Below are 16331 nucleotides of genomic sequence, written 5' to 3'. Positions count from 1 at the left end.
GAGGAGGAAAGAAGGGAGGAAGGGACACCAAAGACAGAGCCAAGTAGAGGAAGAGGCAGCCTAGAATAGCTGAGGTGGTGGGCTGGGATGCCAGGGCACACTGCAGTTGGGAGGGCTCAGTCCTAGTGTCACTGCAGGGCTCACACCCTCCTGGCCCCTGAGCGGATGGATTTCTCCCTATGCTATCCTGCATGGCACTCTGCTGTGGCTGTTCCTGTGAACTTGTCAATGCCCTTTGTCAAGTTTTCTGACAGTAACATACAACTTGTTAAGAAAAGTACAGCCTCGGGGGCCAAGCAGCAATGCACCTGGTTGAGGACACACATTACAGTGCACAAGCACCCAGGTTCAGGCCCCTGGCCCCCACACGGTGGGGGAAAGCTTCACAAGTGGTGAAGCAGGGCTGCAGGTGTCTCTGTCTCTCCCTCTCTATCTCCCCTCCCCTCCCCTCTCAATTTCTCTGTCTCTATCTAATAATAAATATAAATATTTTAAATTTTAATTGAATCTACTTCCCAGGGGTAAGGTGGTAGCACACCCTGTAGAGTGCACATGTTACCATGAATAAGGACCTGGGTTCAAGGCCCCAGTCTCCTCCTGCAGGGGGAAAACTTCACAAGTGGTGAAGCAGGCCTGCAGGTATCTCTGTCTCTCCCTCTCTATCTCCTCCTCCCTTCTCAATTTCTCCCTGTCTCTATTCAATAGTAAATAAATATTTATAAAAGACAGAAAGAGACAGATATATATATATAGAGAGAGATAGCCCTGTGAGACTTCCCCTACCCTACCTCCTATCCTGAAGCCCCCCCCCCCATCCTACCCCCAAATCAGACAAGGCACCATGAGCTCACCTCAGGGGTTGCTGGCTTTCATGGCAGAGCTCACAGGCCCTGGAGACAAGGCACAGACAAACCCCTCCTCTGTTCTCAGTGCAAATCCTGGGACAGGGATTGCCCAACTTCCTGAAAGGACCCACTTTGCAGCTGAACTTTCCATCAGACTTGGCATCGACCTACCTTCTTCCACAGATGTATTCCCCAGAAGGATGTATTCTCCATGGCCCCTTGAGAGCACCACCCCCAAGCTGTGGAGAGCAGAGAACACACACCGGTCACCACGTCAGACCTCCACAAAGCCTCACGCTGTGTCTCACTGCACCCTGTGCTCATCCTGTGCCTCACTGCACCCTGTGCTCACCCTGTGCCTCACTAGACCCTGTGCTTACCCTGTACCTCACTGCACCCTGTGCTCACACTGTGCTTCACTGCACCCTGTGCTCACCCTGTGCCTCACTGCACCCTGTGCTCACCCTGTGCCACACTGCACCCTGTGCTCACCCTGTGCCTCACTGCACCCTGTGCTCACCCTGTGCCTCACTGCACCCTGTGCTCACTCTCTGCCTCACTGCACCCTGTGCTCACCCTGTACCTCACTGCACCCTGTGCTCACTCTGTGCCCCACTGCACTCTGTGCTCACCCTGTACCTCACTGCACCCTGTGCTCACCCTGTGCCTCACTTCACCCTGTGCTCACCCTGTGCCTCACTGCACCCTGTGCTCACACTGTGCACACTGCAACCTGTACCTCACTGCACCCTGTACTCACCCTGTACCTCACTGCACCCTGTGCTCACCCTGTGCCTCACTGCACCCTGTGCTCACCCTGTGACTCACTGCACTCTGTGATCACTCTGTACCTCACTGCACCCTGTGCTCACTCTGTGACCCACTGCGCTCTGTGCTCACCTTGTACCTCACTGCACTCTGTCTCACTCTGTGCCTCACTGCACCCTGTCTCACTCTGTGCCTCACTGCACTCTGTGCTCACCCTGTACCTCACTGCACCCTGTGCTCACTCTGTGCCTCACTTCACCCTGTGCTCACCCTTTGCCTCACTGCACCCTGTGCTCACACTGTGCACACTGCAACCTGTACTTCACTGCACCCTGTGCTCACTCTGTACCTCACTGCACCATGTGCTCACTCTGTGCCTCACTTCACCCTGTGCTCACTCTGTGCCTCACTGCAACCTGTGCTCACCCTGTACCTCACTGCACTCTGTGCTCACCCTGTGCCTCACTGCACTCTGTGCTCACCCTGTACCTCACTGCACCCTAGCTCCTCCTGTGCCTCACTGCACTCTGTGCTCACCCTGTACCTCACTGCACCCTTTGGTCACACTGTGCCCCACTGCACTTGTGCTCACCCTGTACCTCACTGCACCCTGTGCTCACTCTGTGCCCCACTGCACCTTGTGCTCACCCTGTGCCTCACTGCACCCTGTGCTCACACTGTGCCCCACTGCACTTGTGCTCACTCTGTGCCTCACTGCACCTTGTGCTCACCCTGTACCTCACTGAACTCTGTCTCACTCTGTGCCTCACTGCACCCTTTACTCACCCTGTACCTCACTGCACTCTGTGCTCACTCTGTGCCTCACTGCACCCTGTGCTCACTCTGTGCCCCACTTCACCCTGTGCTCACCCTGTGCCTCACTGCACCCTGTGCTCACACTGTTCACACTGCAACCTGTACCTCACTGCACCCTGTGCTCACTCTGTGCCTCACTTCACCCTGTGCTCACTCTGTGCCTCACTTCACCCTGTGCTCACTCTGTGCCTCACTTCACCCTGTGCTCACACTGTGCCTCACTGCAACCTGTGGTCACCCTGTACCTCACCACACCCTGTGTTCACCCTGTGCCTCACTGCACCCTGTGCTCACTCTGTACCTCACTGCACCTTGTGCTCACCCTGTGCCTCACCGCACTCTGTGCTCACCCTGTACCTCACTGCACCCTGTGCTCACACTGTGCCCCACTGCACTTGTGCTCACTCTGTGCCTCACTTCACCCTGTGCTCACCCTGTGCCTCACTGCACTCTGTGCTCACCCTGTGCCTCACTGCACCCTGTGCTCACTCTGTGACTCACTGCACCCTGTGCTCACTCTGTGCCCCACTACACCCTGTGCTCACCCTATGCCTCACTGCACCCTGTGCTCACTCTGTACCTCACTGCACCCTGTGCTTACCCTATGCCTAACTGCACTCTGTGCTCATCCTGTACCTCACTGCACCTTGTGCTCACCTTGTGCCTCACTATACTTTGTGCTCACCCTGTACCTCACTGCACCCTGTGCTCACACTGTGCCCCACTGCACTTGTGCTCACTCTGTGCCTCACTTCACCCTGTGCTCACCCTGTGCCTCACTGCACTCTGTGCTCACCCTGTGCCTCACTGCACTCTGTGCTCACCCTGTACCTCATTGCACTTTGTGCTCACCCTGTGCCTCACTGCACCCTGTGCTCACCTGTACCTCATTGCACCCTGTGCTCATTCTGTGTCCCACTGCACTTGTGCTCACTCTGTGCCTCACTGCACCCTGTGCTCACCCTGTGCCTCACTGCACTCTGTGCTCACCCTGTACCTCACTGCACCTTGGGCTCACCCTGTGCCTCACTGCACTCTGTGCTCACCCTGTACCTCACTGCACCCTGTACTCACACTGTGCCCCACTGCACTTGTGCTCACTCTGTGCCTCACTTCACCCTGTGCTCACCCTGTGCCTCACTGCACTCTGTGCTCACCCTGTACCTCATTGCACCTTGTGCTCACCCTGTGCCTCACTGCACCCTGTGCTCACCTGTACCTCATTGCACCCTGTGCTCATTCTGTGTCCCACTGCACTTGTGCTCATCCTGTACCTCACTGCACCCTGTGCTCACACTGTGCCCCACTGCACTTGTGCTCACTCTGTGCCTCACTTCACCCTGTGCTCACCCTGTGCCTCACTGCACTCTGTGCTCACCCTGTGCCTCACTGCACCCTGTGCTCCTGTTGTACATACTGCACCCTGTGACTCACTGGCCATTGTGTTACTCTGAAGTCTGTGTTAACCTGGCAAACTGGGTCCAGAGTTCAAGCTTCCTGGAATAAGAACTGGTCTATTCCTGCTGCTACCACCTGCCAGCTAAACATGAACACATCCGGTTATGCCCTGAATTGTTGGTATTCACATTCCCAGTCTCAAGCCCCTGCAAATATAGCAATGTCCCCTACCTGAATGGCGTGTCACTGATGTCTGTGTAGAAGTAGTCATTGGTCAGGAAGAGAACCCTCTTCTGCAAGACCAACAGAGAAAAGAATAGTTACTGGGTGGAAGAGTGCCTGGCCAGGCCTCCCACCTCCTCACCAAAGTCACAGGGTCTACCAGCTCTGCGCCCACCTTCCCCTACCCCAAGCCCTTGCCTTGCCTCTCCTCAGAGCTACCCACTAATCAGGCCAATGTTAAGCCCAGTCAGGTCCAGCCTCTGTGGACTGTATAGACTGCACGACTATGGTTGAGGTCAGCACATCCACTGCAGTGGCCACTAGTCCCATGTGGGCACGCAAACTGAGGAGTCGAATGGGCACATCTTAAGTTAGACGGCCTGTGTGGTATTGATGACTGTCCTGGTCAGTGCAGGTGGGGACTGCAGTTCTAGGGCCCCCACAGGGAGCCTGCCAGATGGAACAACTTCTCAAGCGTATGTATGGGCTGTCTTGCTGCACCTTTGTCCTCTATGAGTCCAGCCCAGGGGAGCAAGAGCAATGCAGCCCACACCCCCCAACCCTCCTGGGCCCAAACTATCTTTTATAACTGCTTCTTCCTTTCAAAGTTGCCAGCCTGTGCTCAAGTCTCAGATAACTTGGTTATGGCATTGTCACCAGATGGTGCCTACAGGGATGAGGACAGGGTCTGTTAGTGCCTACAGGGATGAGGGCAGGGCCTGGGTTGCCCCCTGATACTTCATTCACTTTTCTTTTATCTTTTTTTTTTTTTTTGCCTCCAGGGTTATCACTGGGGTTTGGTGTCTGCACTAGGAATCCACTGCTCCTAGCAGCCACTTTTTTTCTGGTAATTTTGGATAGAACCCAGAGAAATTGAGACAGGAGTGAGAGAGAGAGAGAGAGACAGAGAGAGAGAGACAGAGAGGAGAGAGAGATAGACCTGCAGACCTGCTTCACAGCTTGTGTAGCCACCCCTTGCAGGTGGGGAGCCAGGGGTTCGAACCAGGATCATGTCAGGAGTCTTGCACTTCGTGCTATGTGCCCTTAACCTGGTGCACAACCACCCAGCCATCTGACTTCACTTTTCTAGGCATCCCTCTTCTCATTTGTACATCAATAGTGTCTTCTGCATCCAGTGGCCATGAGGCTGTGAGTGTGTATCTAAGACATGGAGGTGACAAGGGCAGGGTTTGTTCTGGACTCTGAAGAGTTCTGGGGGTTTCTCCTGTGTGCAGACAAGGGTGAGCCAATGGGGCAGCTACACATTGAGGGAGCTGGGCCATGGAGCACCCAGTTAAGTGCACACATCACCATGCTCAAGGACCCAGGTTCAAGCACCCACTCTCTACCTGCCAGGTGGATGCTTCCTGAGCAGTGAAGCAGGTCTGTAGGTCTATCTTTCTCTCCTTCTTTCTGTCTCCACCTCCTTTCTCAATTTCTCTCTGCCCCATCAAATAAATAACGGCCACCAGAAGTAGTGGATTTGTAGTGCTGGCACCAAGCCCCAGTGATAATCCTGAGCAAAACAACAACAAAAACAAAAACAAAGAAATAAAGAATGGAAGAAGGAAGGAGGGGGGAAGTTCCAAGAGCTGTTATTCTTCCCTCCCATCTCTTCTCTCTGGTCTTTCTTCTTCCATGTTGGAAGTTGGAATGCTGGGAGCATGACAAGGGAGTGTTTCTATAGAAGACTGGCTTTAAAACCGAGCTCAGATGATAGTTCTCTAGCAGGCCTGATGCAGACCTCCCAGCTTCTCTGCCTCATTCACAATCTCTCTCTAGTGAGCCTCCCTCACAGCTGTCAAGGCAAGGGCCTGGGAGTCAAGCAGGGAGCCAACAGGGAGTCAAGGGCTCCAGAGCTCGGTGCTCCAAGGTGGGGCTGGGTCAAGAGCAACTACTAAGTTAGATTGACTGGAGACCATCTTTGGGAGAAGGAAAAAAAGTGAAATATTGATAGTTCTTTTCTTTTTCTTTTTTTTTTTTTTTTGCCTCCAGGGTTATCACTGGGGCTCAGTGCTGCACTATGAATCCACTGCTCCTGGTGGCCGTTTTTTTCTATTTTGTTGCCCTTGTTATTTCTGTTGTTATTGTTGTTGGATAGGACAGAGAGAAATTGAGAAAGGAGGGGAGATGGGGGGAGAAAGATAGACACCTGAAGACCTGATTCACCACTTGTGAAGCGACCCCCCTGCATGTGGGGATCCAGGGACTTGAACCAGAATCCTTACATGGGTCCTGGTGCTTTGTGCCAGGTGTGCTCAACCTGTTGTGCTACCACCCAGCCCCCTGAATAGTTCTTAAGTGTAGCATTCCATTAGGGTATTTTTGTATTTATTATTAATATTTGGCTACAAGATTGTAAGATGACAATGTATAGCTCCACACCACACACATTAGTTTTGATGCATGCTTTGTATGATATAATCACTTCTCTGATCAAGACATAAAGTGCTTGCAGTCCTGAATTCGCTGCTACCCTCTAGTCAGTTCCCATCCTCACCCTAAACCTACCTCCATTATTATTATTTCATTATCATTATTATTACTATTATCATTATTGGATAGAGACAGACAGAAGCTGAGAGACACCCGCAGCCCAGCTTCGTCACTTGTGAAGCTCTCCCTCTGCAGGCAGGGACCAGGGGCTTGAACCTGAGTCCTCGAGCACTGTAATGTGCACATTTACCCAGGTGCACCACCACCTGGCCCCACCCCACCCCACCCCACCTCTTCACAGGAGAGCTCTAGACTGAACTCTGCCACCAGAAGAAGTTTGCCTCTTCTTCTGGTCTTTTGTGTCCAGCTTCTTTCATGGCCGATCATGCTTTCAGGATGCATGTGGAGTGTGTGTGTGTGTCTCAGGGTGCTCTCTCTGCTGCCCAGTTGTGCATCCATGTGTGGACACACAGCTGTCTTCAACATTCACTTGTTGATTGACATCTGGGGGCATTTCCAAGCTGGAGATACCATGAGGGAAAGCTGTAATGAACATTCTTCAATAAGGCTCCTTGTGGGAATATATTTTCATGTCTCTTAGTAAATACCTGGGAATGGAATTGTTGGCCCATACACTGAACATCTGTTTGCCTGGATTAAAAAACATTTTTTCCAAGTTTTATTTTTTATTTTTTTGGTTCTCCTTCTAGCTATGTATGAGTGTGCAGTCTGCACATCTTTGTCAGACTTTGGTGTTGCTCCTCTTTTAAATCTTAGTGTAGAGAGTGTGGAATTAAATCTCATTGTTTTAATTTGCATGACCCCGATGAAAAACTATGTGAAACATCTTCTTCAGGTAACTCATGTGTCACTTCCTTTGTGAACTGTCTGCCCACAGTCTGTTCACTTTTCACAGGCTGTTGATCTTGTATATAAATGGTTAAGTTATTGGTACACCCTAGATATAGCCTGCCTGCTTCTTTCATTTATTTTGGTTAAAAGTTTCTTTGTAGGAAAGAACCAGAGCACTTACAGTGCTGAGGGGTTCAAAGCCAAGGACTTACTTATTGAATGATGTAAGACATATGAAATTAATTTTGGTATGTGGTTTAATGCTTATCTTTTACCCATTTACTCCATTGTCCTAGTACCATTTATTGAGAAAGGTTTATTTTTTCTATTGGAATGATTATTAATTATCAAGGTGACTTTATCAAAAAACATTTGACATGCGGGGCCAGGAGGTGGCACACCTGGTTAAGTGCAAGAAACTGTGCAAGGAACCAGGTTCGAGCCCCTGCTACCCATCTGCAGGGGGGACACTTCCTTCACAAGAGGTGAAGCAGGTCTACAGTTGTCTCTTTGTCTCTATCTAGCTATCTACCTATCTATCTCCCCCCTCCCTTTCTATTTCTCTCTGTGATATCCAATAAAACAGAAAACAAATGGCCACCAGGAGCAATGGATTCATAGTACTAGCACAAAATCCCACTGATGACTCTGAAGGGAGAAAAAGAATTATTGGATTTATATCCATGAATGTTTCCAAGTTGGAGGTGGTCAGAAGCTTGTGCACAACGGATCCATAAGGCAGGGGTGGAGCAACAGTCACTCTGAACACTAGCAACAAGGGTAGCATGTGAGGCCTTGCCTCAGCTGACTGTAATCTGTTGGTTCACCTTGTTGGTATGAGCAGGAGCCAGATCCAAAGGCTCCTGGTTTCCAGTGAGTCACTTCATTCAGTCTTTCTGAAATCTGGGCATGGTGAGTGGGGATCTCCACGGGAAGGGGTCTTGTTCCTTCTGTCGATAATCCACTTCACTTTGGTGGTGGTGGCAAGAGAAGATAGGGGTTTCTATTGAGTTTTGCTTTCTTCTGTAACCACCAGCCCCCCTCACCCCACTGCCACCTCACAAGAGTTAAGTGGTATCTCATTGTTGTCTTTATTTGCATTTCTCTGACAATCAATGAGTTGGAGCATTTTTATCACATCTTTTTTGGCCGTCTAGATCTCTTCTGTTGTGAATATTCTGTTCATATCCTCTTCTCATTTTTGGATGGGGTCATTTGTTTTATCATTGCTTAGTTTGGTAAGCTCTTTATATATTTTGGTTATTAGTCTCTTCTCTGATGTATGGCATGTGAAGATCTCCCATTCTGTAAGATGTCTCTTTGTCTGGATGGTGGTTTCTTTTGCTGTGCAGAAGCTTTTTAATTTGATGTAGTCTCATTGGTTTATTTTTGTTTTAGTCTTCCTTGCAATCGGATTTATATCATTGAAGATGCCTATAAAACTTAGATGGGGGAGGGGCTGGGTGGTGAACATGTCACAATACTCAAAGACCCAGGTTTAAGCTTCCAGTCCCCACCAGCAGGGGGGATACTTTACGAGTGGTGAAGCAGGGCTATAGGTGTCTCTCTGTCTCTCTCCCTCTTTAACCCCTCTTTTATTCTCAATTTCCGGCTATCTCTATCAATACATATATAAAGTTGATAAAAAAATTTTAAAAACTTAGATAGGAAAGAGTCCTGTGAACATTTTCCTCCAAGTATTTGATAGTTTCTTATCTAACACTCAAGTCCTTGATCCATGTGAATTTACTTTTGTGTCTGGTGAAATGTAGTGGTTCAGTTTTATTCTTCTGCATGTTTCATCCCAGTTCTTCTTTAAATCTTATCCTGATTTCCTGCCCAGCTGTTGACCCTGCTGAGCTCAAAATCTTATTTATTTATTGAGACAGAGAGAGGCCAGAGCATCACTTATCTCTGGTACTGTGGTGCCAAGGATCCAATCTGAGGCGACATTCACACGGGCAGATCCTATTCTCTGCTCACTTAACTACCATCCTGACCCCATCTTGCTCATTTTAGTCCACTACTAGGTGCAGAGAAACCAACCTTCCATTGGATTCATAGCTTGTAAGGTCAAATCCCAACAAGAAAATCCTGTATTTAGAACACTCATAATAGCTCAGTTTCTTGAACCAAATCTTAGTCATTTCTCTGCTTAGCATCATGGTTATGCAAAAGAGACTCTCATGCCTGAAGGTCCCAGATCCCAGGTTCAATCCCCCACACTACCATAAACCAGAGCTGAGCATGGCTCTCACAGTGTGTGTGTGTGTGTGTGTGTGTGTGTGTGTGTGTGTGTGTGTGTGTGTATGTGTGAGAATGAGGGCAGATATTCTGAGGGACCCATAGATGAACTGGGATCTGTGTTTTCAGAGATGTGTGAGATGACTGAGCCAGTCATGAGGACACCAGACTTATGAGGAGTCAGTCCATCTTCAGATTTCATACCTTCCTTGGTGAGCTATTTATATATTTTGGTCATTAGCCTCTTGTCTGATATATGGCATGTAAAGATATTCTACCATCCTGTAAGGGGTCTTTTGTCTGGGTGGTAGTTTCTTTTGCTGTACAGAAACTTTTAAATTTGATGTAGTCCCATTGGTTTATTTTTGTTTTGGTCTTCCTTGCAAGTGGATTTATATCATTGAAGATGCCTTTAAAACTTAGATGGGAAAGAGTCCTGCCAACATTTTCCCAAGGATATTTTCTACCCCCACAGAAGACTCTTTGTGCCCTAAGTGCATGCCAGGACCAACTGTGCCAAGTAGCAACCTTGGATATCTTCAGTCAGAGCCCTGCTTAGTTCTGGCTTATGGTGGTACTGGGGACTGAATCTGGAACCTTTGGTGCCTGTAGTGTGTAAGTCTTTTTGCATAACCATTATGTTGTCTGTCTCCTTCAGAGGTACATACACCGCGTACTTCACCCCCTGACTAAGCCTCCCTCATGCTGCTAAGCACAGCCTTTCTGGATTCATCTGTCTTCTGAAGCTGCAAGTCCTGCTCTAATCCCCACTGGAATTGTTGCTGCTGTCCTTGATCCCACCCCACCACTGTCACCTGCCTTTCTGGAGGCTGGAGGAGATGCAGACTCTGAAGGGATTCAAGAAGTATGAAGATATTTGTCAAATATCCTGGAGAAAGCAGCAGGCACAAAAAGCAGGTCTCCAAAGTGAGACATGTCAAGGTGTCCAGTGCTGCTTTGATCAGCAGAGGCAGGATCAAATGGTAGAGGTCAAGAGAAGCATGAAAGAAAATGAGCAAAGCTCCAAAGTTTCCAGAACTGGGAGAAATATGGATTTTAAATATAGTGAGGAAAGTTCCTTGCTGTTTTAGAGTTTAAGAAGGCAATAGATAATAATTATTATAGCCGAGTTATTTTGGGAGCTTGGTTTACCTTGAAGATCCTGTGTTTAGAATTGTCTGTACCATACAAGAGCTCACCATGATTTATGTCATTTAGTATTATTTGCAAATAACTGTACTTTAGATATTGACAGGACTTATTGCTCCTAGTCTCCCTGGTCTAAGATTATAGGTGATTTAATATTTCCAAAAAATATATTACTAGAAATAGCAATAACAATTTAAGCCCAGTGTCCAAATTCAATCAGTTCACAAATTTAAAACATTAAGTGATTAGGTGGGACATAGAACTCTGGTGATGGGAATTGTGTGTAATTGTATCCCTTTTATCCTACAATCTTTTTAATCATTATTAAATCACGAATAATGACGATGATGATGATGATGATAATGATGATGGCAGGTATCACCTGCCAGGAGGGCTGCTTGGATGATAACAGATATTCCCACAATGCTTTTAGAAAGCTTTCATTGGCTCTGAGGCTGATAAAATGAAACCACCCCTGAGCTGACAGATACAGCTGGGGGAGCCTGGCTGACAGAGGGACAACAGGACAGCTTTTTAAAAGGGAAGACAGATGGAGAAGCAGCACAGTTGGGAGTGAACAAATGGATGACTGTCATAGCAGTCCAAAGCAGTGAGTGGCTGGGGGAAGCCTGAGTGGCCTCTGACCCAGCAGCATGTCCTACAGGCATGAACTAGCTTCTGGATTTGAGAGTGAAGAGAGAAGAGAATCACTAGGGCAGAGTAAGATGGGGCAAGGGAGGGGGGGCAGTGAATCTTTTTTTAAGATGGAATAGAAGTAGTATTCTCAAGAGATTCTTGAAGGATCTTTTTCAAGACTGGAAAACAATATGAGAATTCAGGGAAGTCCCACAGAAAGACACTATACAATGTTGGCTGGGCAGCAGCACATCTGGTAAAACACACAATACACACACACACTATCATGCCCAAAGACCTGCGTTCAAGTCCCTGGTCCCCAGTCCCTACCTATAGGGGGAATCTTCAAGAGCAGTGAAAGAGTTCTACAGGTATCTCTGTTGGTATGCTTCTGGTTCTGTTTCTGGGATCTAGTTCTGCTTCTGTTACATTGCTTGACATTGTGGTCTATTTACATGGTATTTTCTGTTACATTGGTTTGGTCTCACTCCCCCACCTCCGGGAGATTTGGTTTAGCCCTTGCTAGCTTCACGCTTCTCCCCACCCCCTAGCCTACATACTTCCTGAGTTCCTGATGCTGCTGCCTGCCGGAGGAGAAAGATGGAGGAGCACATGGTGTGGTGATTAGGTGTTGGACTGTTTGCCTGCTCGTGAATAAAGATTAAACTGTGTTCTCAGCTCAGCTATGAGTTTCTGGTCATCTGTTACCCGCCCGTGAAGCTAGCCTGGCAAAAACAACATCTCTCTCTCTCTCTCTCTCTCTCTCTCTCTCTCTATATATATATATATATATATATATATATATAGAGAGAGAGAGAGAGAGAGAGAGAGAGAGATATCTGTCCATCTATCTATCCATCTTCAATCTGTTTCTCACTCTTTATCAAAGGGGAAAAAACGAAAATGACTACTGGAAAATAGTCATTGAACTAGGGAAAGATAGAAATAGACTGGGGGTGTGGATCCACCTGCCAATGTCCATGTACAGGGGAGAAGCAACTACAGAAGCCAGAACTCCCACCTTCCGCTCCTCATAAAGAATTTTGGTCCAGGGCCTGGGTGGTGGCACACCTGGTTGAGTGCACAAAAACCTAGGTTCCACCTGCAGGGGAAAAGCTTTGCAAGTGATGAAGCAGGGCTGCAGGTGTCTCTCTGTCTCTCTTACTCTCTATCACCCCCTCCCCTCTCAATTTCAGGCTCTCTATAACTAATAAATAAGTAAAAATAATAAAAAGTTTGAAAGAAAAAAAGAATTTTGGCTCATACTCCCAGAGGGGGAGAAATGATAGTGGGAAGATGAATAGAGGGCTCTGAACCCCAATTTTATCAGGAACTGGAGAGAGGAGGGGGGAAGGAAGGACATTCGGAAGTAGTAACAGGTGTAGATGCAATTTGGAAACAAAGAGAAGAAGGGGTTATGGGGAAAAACGGGGGGATATACACAAATATAAGCAGATTTTTATACAAATAATAGTCAACCCATAGCTGCAAACTTAGGAGTTTCCAATGGAGGAAATGAAAATACAGAACTCTGGCAGTGGGAAGGGTGTGAAATTATACCCCTGTTATCTTATAATGTTGTAAATTAGTATTAAGTCACCAATAAAATTTTAAAAAGAAAGAAAAAGAAAATATTGGCCAGGTATGGGCTGTGTGTGGGTGCACCTGGCAGAGCAGAGCACACACCTTACATGGTCAAGGGACCTGGCTCAACCCCCTGAGGCCCCACCTGCAGGGGGAGCTTCGTGAGGTAGAACAATGCTACTGGTGTCTCTCCTTTTCTGTTTCGTTATCTCCTCCTCTCAATTTCTCCTTGTTACTAATTTTAAAAAGGAAGAGGGAAGGAAGGAATGGAGAAAGGAAGGAAATAAGGAAGGAAGGGAGGGAGGGAGGAAATAGAAAAAATAGGGCTGCCAGGAATGGTGGATTCAACATGCAGGCACTGAACTCCAACAAAATCCTCGTGGCAATTAAAATATATATAGCCCTGGTTCGAGCCTCCTGCTCCCCACCTGCGCGGGGGGGGTTGCTTCACAAGCGGTGGAACAGGCCAGCAGGTGTCTTTCTTTCTCTCCCCCTCTCTGTCTTCCCCTCCTCTCTCGATTTCTCTCTGTCCTATCCAACAACAATGACAGCAATAACAATAATAGTAACAACAACAATAAACAACAAGGGCAACAAAAGGGGGAAAATAGCCTCCAGGAACAGTGGATTCATAATGCAGACACTGAGACCCAGCGATAACACTGGAGGCAAAACATATATATCAGCAGCCAGATGCCACAGAAACTGGATGTTAGTCCCAGTAAAATATAGCTGAAGTGTCTAAGAGGAGGAACACACTAAACCTATTTTCCTTTTCAATGTTTGTTTACTTGATTTTTCTCTTTCTTGATTTTTCTTTTTTCCTTTCTCTTTTTTCTCTCTCCTTCACTTCTCTTTCTTTGCTTGTTTTCTTTCTTTTATCTTTTTCCTTCCTTCTCTCTCTTGTATTTATGCTTTTTAGTTTTTTATATTTTATTTATTTATTAGACAGAGACAGACAGAATTTGAGAGGGGAGGAGGAGATAGGGAGACAGAGAGACACCTGCAGCCAGGCTTCAGCACTCGTGAAGTTCCCCCCCCCCCGCAGGTGGGAACAGGGCTCAAACTCAGGCCCTTGTGCATTGTAATGTGCGCCACCGCCCTGACCCCTCTTTTTTCCTTTCTCCCTCCCCTTATGTCCCACTCCCTTTCTCTTTCTTTTGTTGTTTCTTGCTATCTTTCTGCTGCTGCTGCTGTTGTAATCAGGGACTCACCAGCTGAACCAGCTTTTACAAATAGAAAGACATAGAGAGAGGCAGAGAGAGACAGAGAGACAGAGAGACAGAGAGAGAGAGAGTAAAAGACTCCACAACACTGAAGCTTCCCCTGTGGCAACATGAGCCTAGTTGGAGCCTGAGTCGTATGCATAGCAGTGCAGATGCACTGTCCAGGAGCTGTCACACTGGCCCTCCTTGCCTTCTTTTCTGGCTTTCATGGAGGTCTGTGTCTGTGACAGAATTTGGGTCTAATTGTTGCAGATAGCTGCCTGGATGCTTCTAGCTGAGGCAGATGGGCAACAGGAGGAAGAGGAGGAGGTGGGGGTGGCTCTGAGAGAGGAGGTGACATTTGTAAATATGTCAGTGGACAATGCAAACTCTGAGCAAATACCACTGGGAACTGTTAACAAGAAGCAGAGAATGGTCCACCAATAACACGCAGTTCTGTGGATATAGCTAGGGCACTAGCAAGGGTCTCTAGTCCCGATTTTCTGCAGCTAAATCAACACCAGTTTCTAGGAGTAGCACTGCCTATGAGCCTTTCTTCAGACTGCATGTTTCGCAGAAGCTACTAACAATTTGCAGCACAGGTAGGAATGTCAGTGGGTCCAGCCCCAGTGGAGAGCAGTCTGGAGAACTAACTCTCAGAAGGCTAGAAGTGGACCTACCTCATGGCCCTGCAATTCCTCTCCTGAGGATATATCCTAAGGAATCAAACACACCCATCCAAAAATATCTGTGTATATCTATGTTCATAACAGCACAATTTGTAATAGCCAAAACCTGGAAGCAACCCAGGTGTCCAACAACAGATGAGTGGCTAAGCAAGTCGTGGTCTAAATACACAATGGAATACTACTCAGCTATTAAAAATGGTGAATTCACCTTCTTCACCCCATCTTGGATAGAGCTTGAAGGAATCATGTTAAGTGAAATCAGTCAGAAACAGAAGAGTGAAGATGGGATGATCCCAGTCACAGGCAGAAGTTGAAAAACAAGATCAGAAGAAAACACTAAGCAGAACCTGGCCTGGAGCTGGTGTATTGCTGGTGTAAAAGACTCTGGGTGGGAGGGAGAGTACAGGTCCTGGAGAAGGATAATAGAGGACCTAGTGGGAGTTGTATTGTTATGTGGAAAACTGGAAGATGTTATGCATATACAAACTATTGTATTTACTGGTGACTGTAAAACATTAATCCCCAAGGAGTCAGGCAGTAGCGCAGTGGGTTAAGCGCACATGGCACAAAGCACAAGGACCGGCTTAAGGATCCTGGTTTAAGCCCCCAGCTCCCTGCCTTCAGGGGAGTTGCTTCACAAGTGGTGAAGCAGGTCTGCAGGTGTCTATCTTTCTCGCCACCTCTCTGTCTTCCCCTCCTCTCTCCATTTCTCTCTGTCCTGTCCAACAATGACTACAACAATAAAACAACAAGGGCAACAAAAGGGAATAAATAAATAAATATTTTTAAAAATATTAGTCCCCCAATAAAGTGGAAAAAAAGGTTTGTGTATACCTATATTCATAGCAGCACAATTTGTAATAGCCAAAACCTGGAAACAACCCAGGTGTCCAACAACAGATGAGTGGCTGAGTAAATTGTGGTCTGTATACACAATGGAATACTACTCAGCTATTAAAAATGGTGAATTCACAATCTTTACCCAATCTTGGATAGAGCTTGAAGGAATGTTTGTTAAGTGATATAAGCCAGGAAGAGAAGGATGAATATGGGATGATCTCAGTCATAGACATAAGTTGAGAAACAAGATCAGAAGGGGAAACACAAAACATAACTTGGACTGGAGTTGGTGTATTGCACCGAAGCCAAGGATTCTGGGGTGGGGGGAAGATTAAGATCCTGGAACATGATGACAGAGGATGACCTAGTGGAGCTTGAATTGTTATGTGGAAAACTGAGATATGTTACACATGTACAAACTACTGCATTTTACTGTCAATTGTAAACCATTAATCCCCCAATAAAGAGTCAACTGATTTTTCTCTCTTTGTGTCAGAAACAGCAACAGAACACATAAGAGCAGGCAGCATAAGGAAGGGAGAAGAGTTGTAAATGACTTGGACTGAGATACTGCCAAAGTCATTGTTGATAGGACTGATCAGCACTTGGCCAGGCACTTCACCTGGGCTGCTGCATACTTGGATAGG

At 47.3% G+C, this 16331-nt stretch overlaps 1 protein-coding gene across 1 annotated transcript in view; it reads right to left on the bottom strand.

Moving 5' to 3' along the window:
• CACNA2D4 (calcium voltage-gated channel auxiliary subunit alpha2delta 4) overlaps window positions 1-16331 on the bottom strand; it is a 120023-nt gene that overhangs the window by 78372 nt on the left and 25320 nt on the right. The window contains exons 13-14 of the mRNA XM_060191500.1: window positions 4059-4120; window positions 1017-1084 (exon numbers count right to left, since the gene is read on the bottom strand). Coding sequence (XP_060047483.1) covers window positions 1017-1084; window positions 4059-4120 — 130 coding nt within the window. The remainder of the gene's footprint in view (window positions 1-1016; window positions 1085-4058; window positions 4121-16331) is intronic.

The sequence above is a fragment of the Erinaceus europaeus genome, chromosome 5 (assembly GCF_950295315.1).
Source record: "Erinaceus europaeus chromosome 5, mEriEur2.1, whole genome shotgun sequence".
Taxonomy (NCBI): domain Eukaryota; kingdom Metazoa; phylum Chordata; class Mammalia; order Eulipotyphla; family Erinaceidae; genus Erinaceus; species Erinaceus europaeus.
This window is presented reverse-complemented; position numbering and strand designations above follow the sequence as displayed.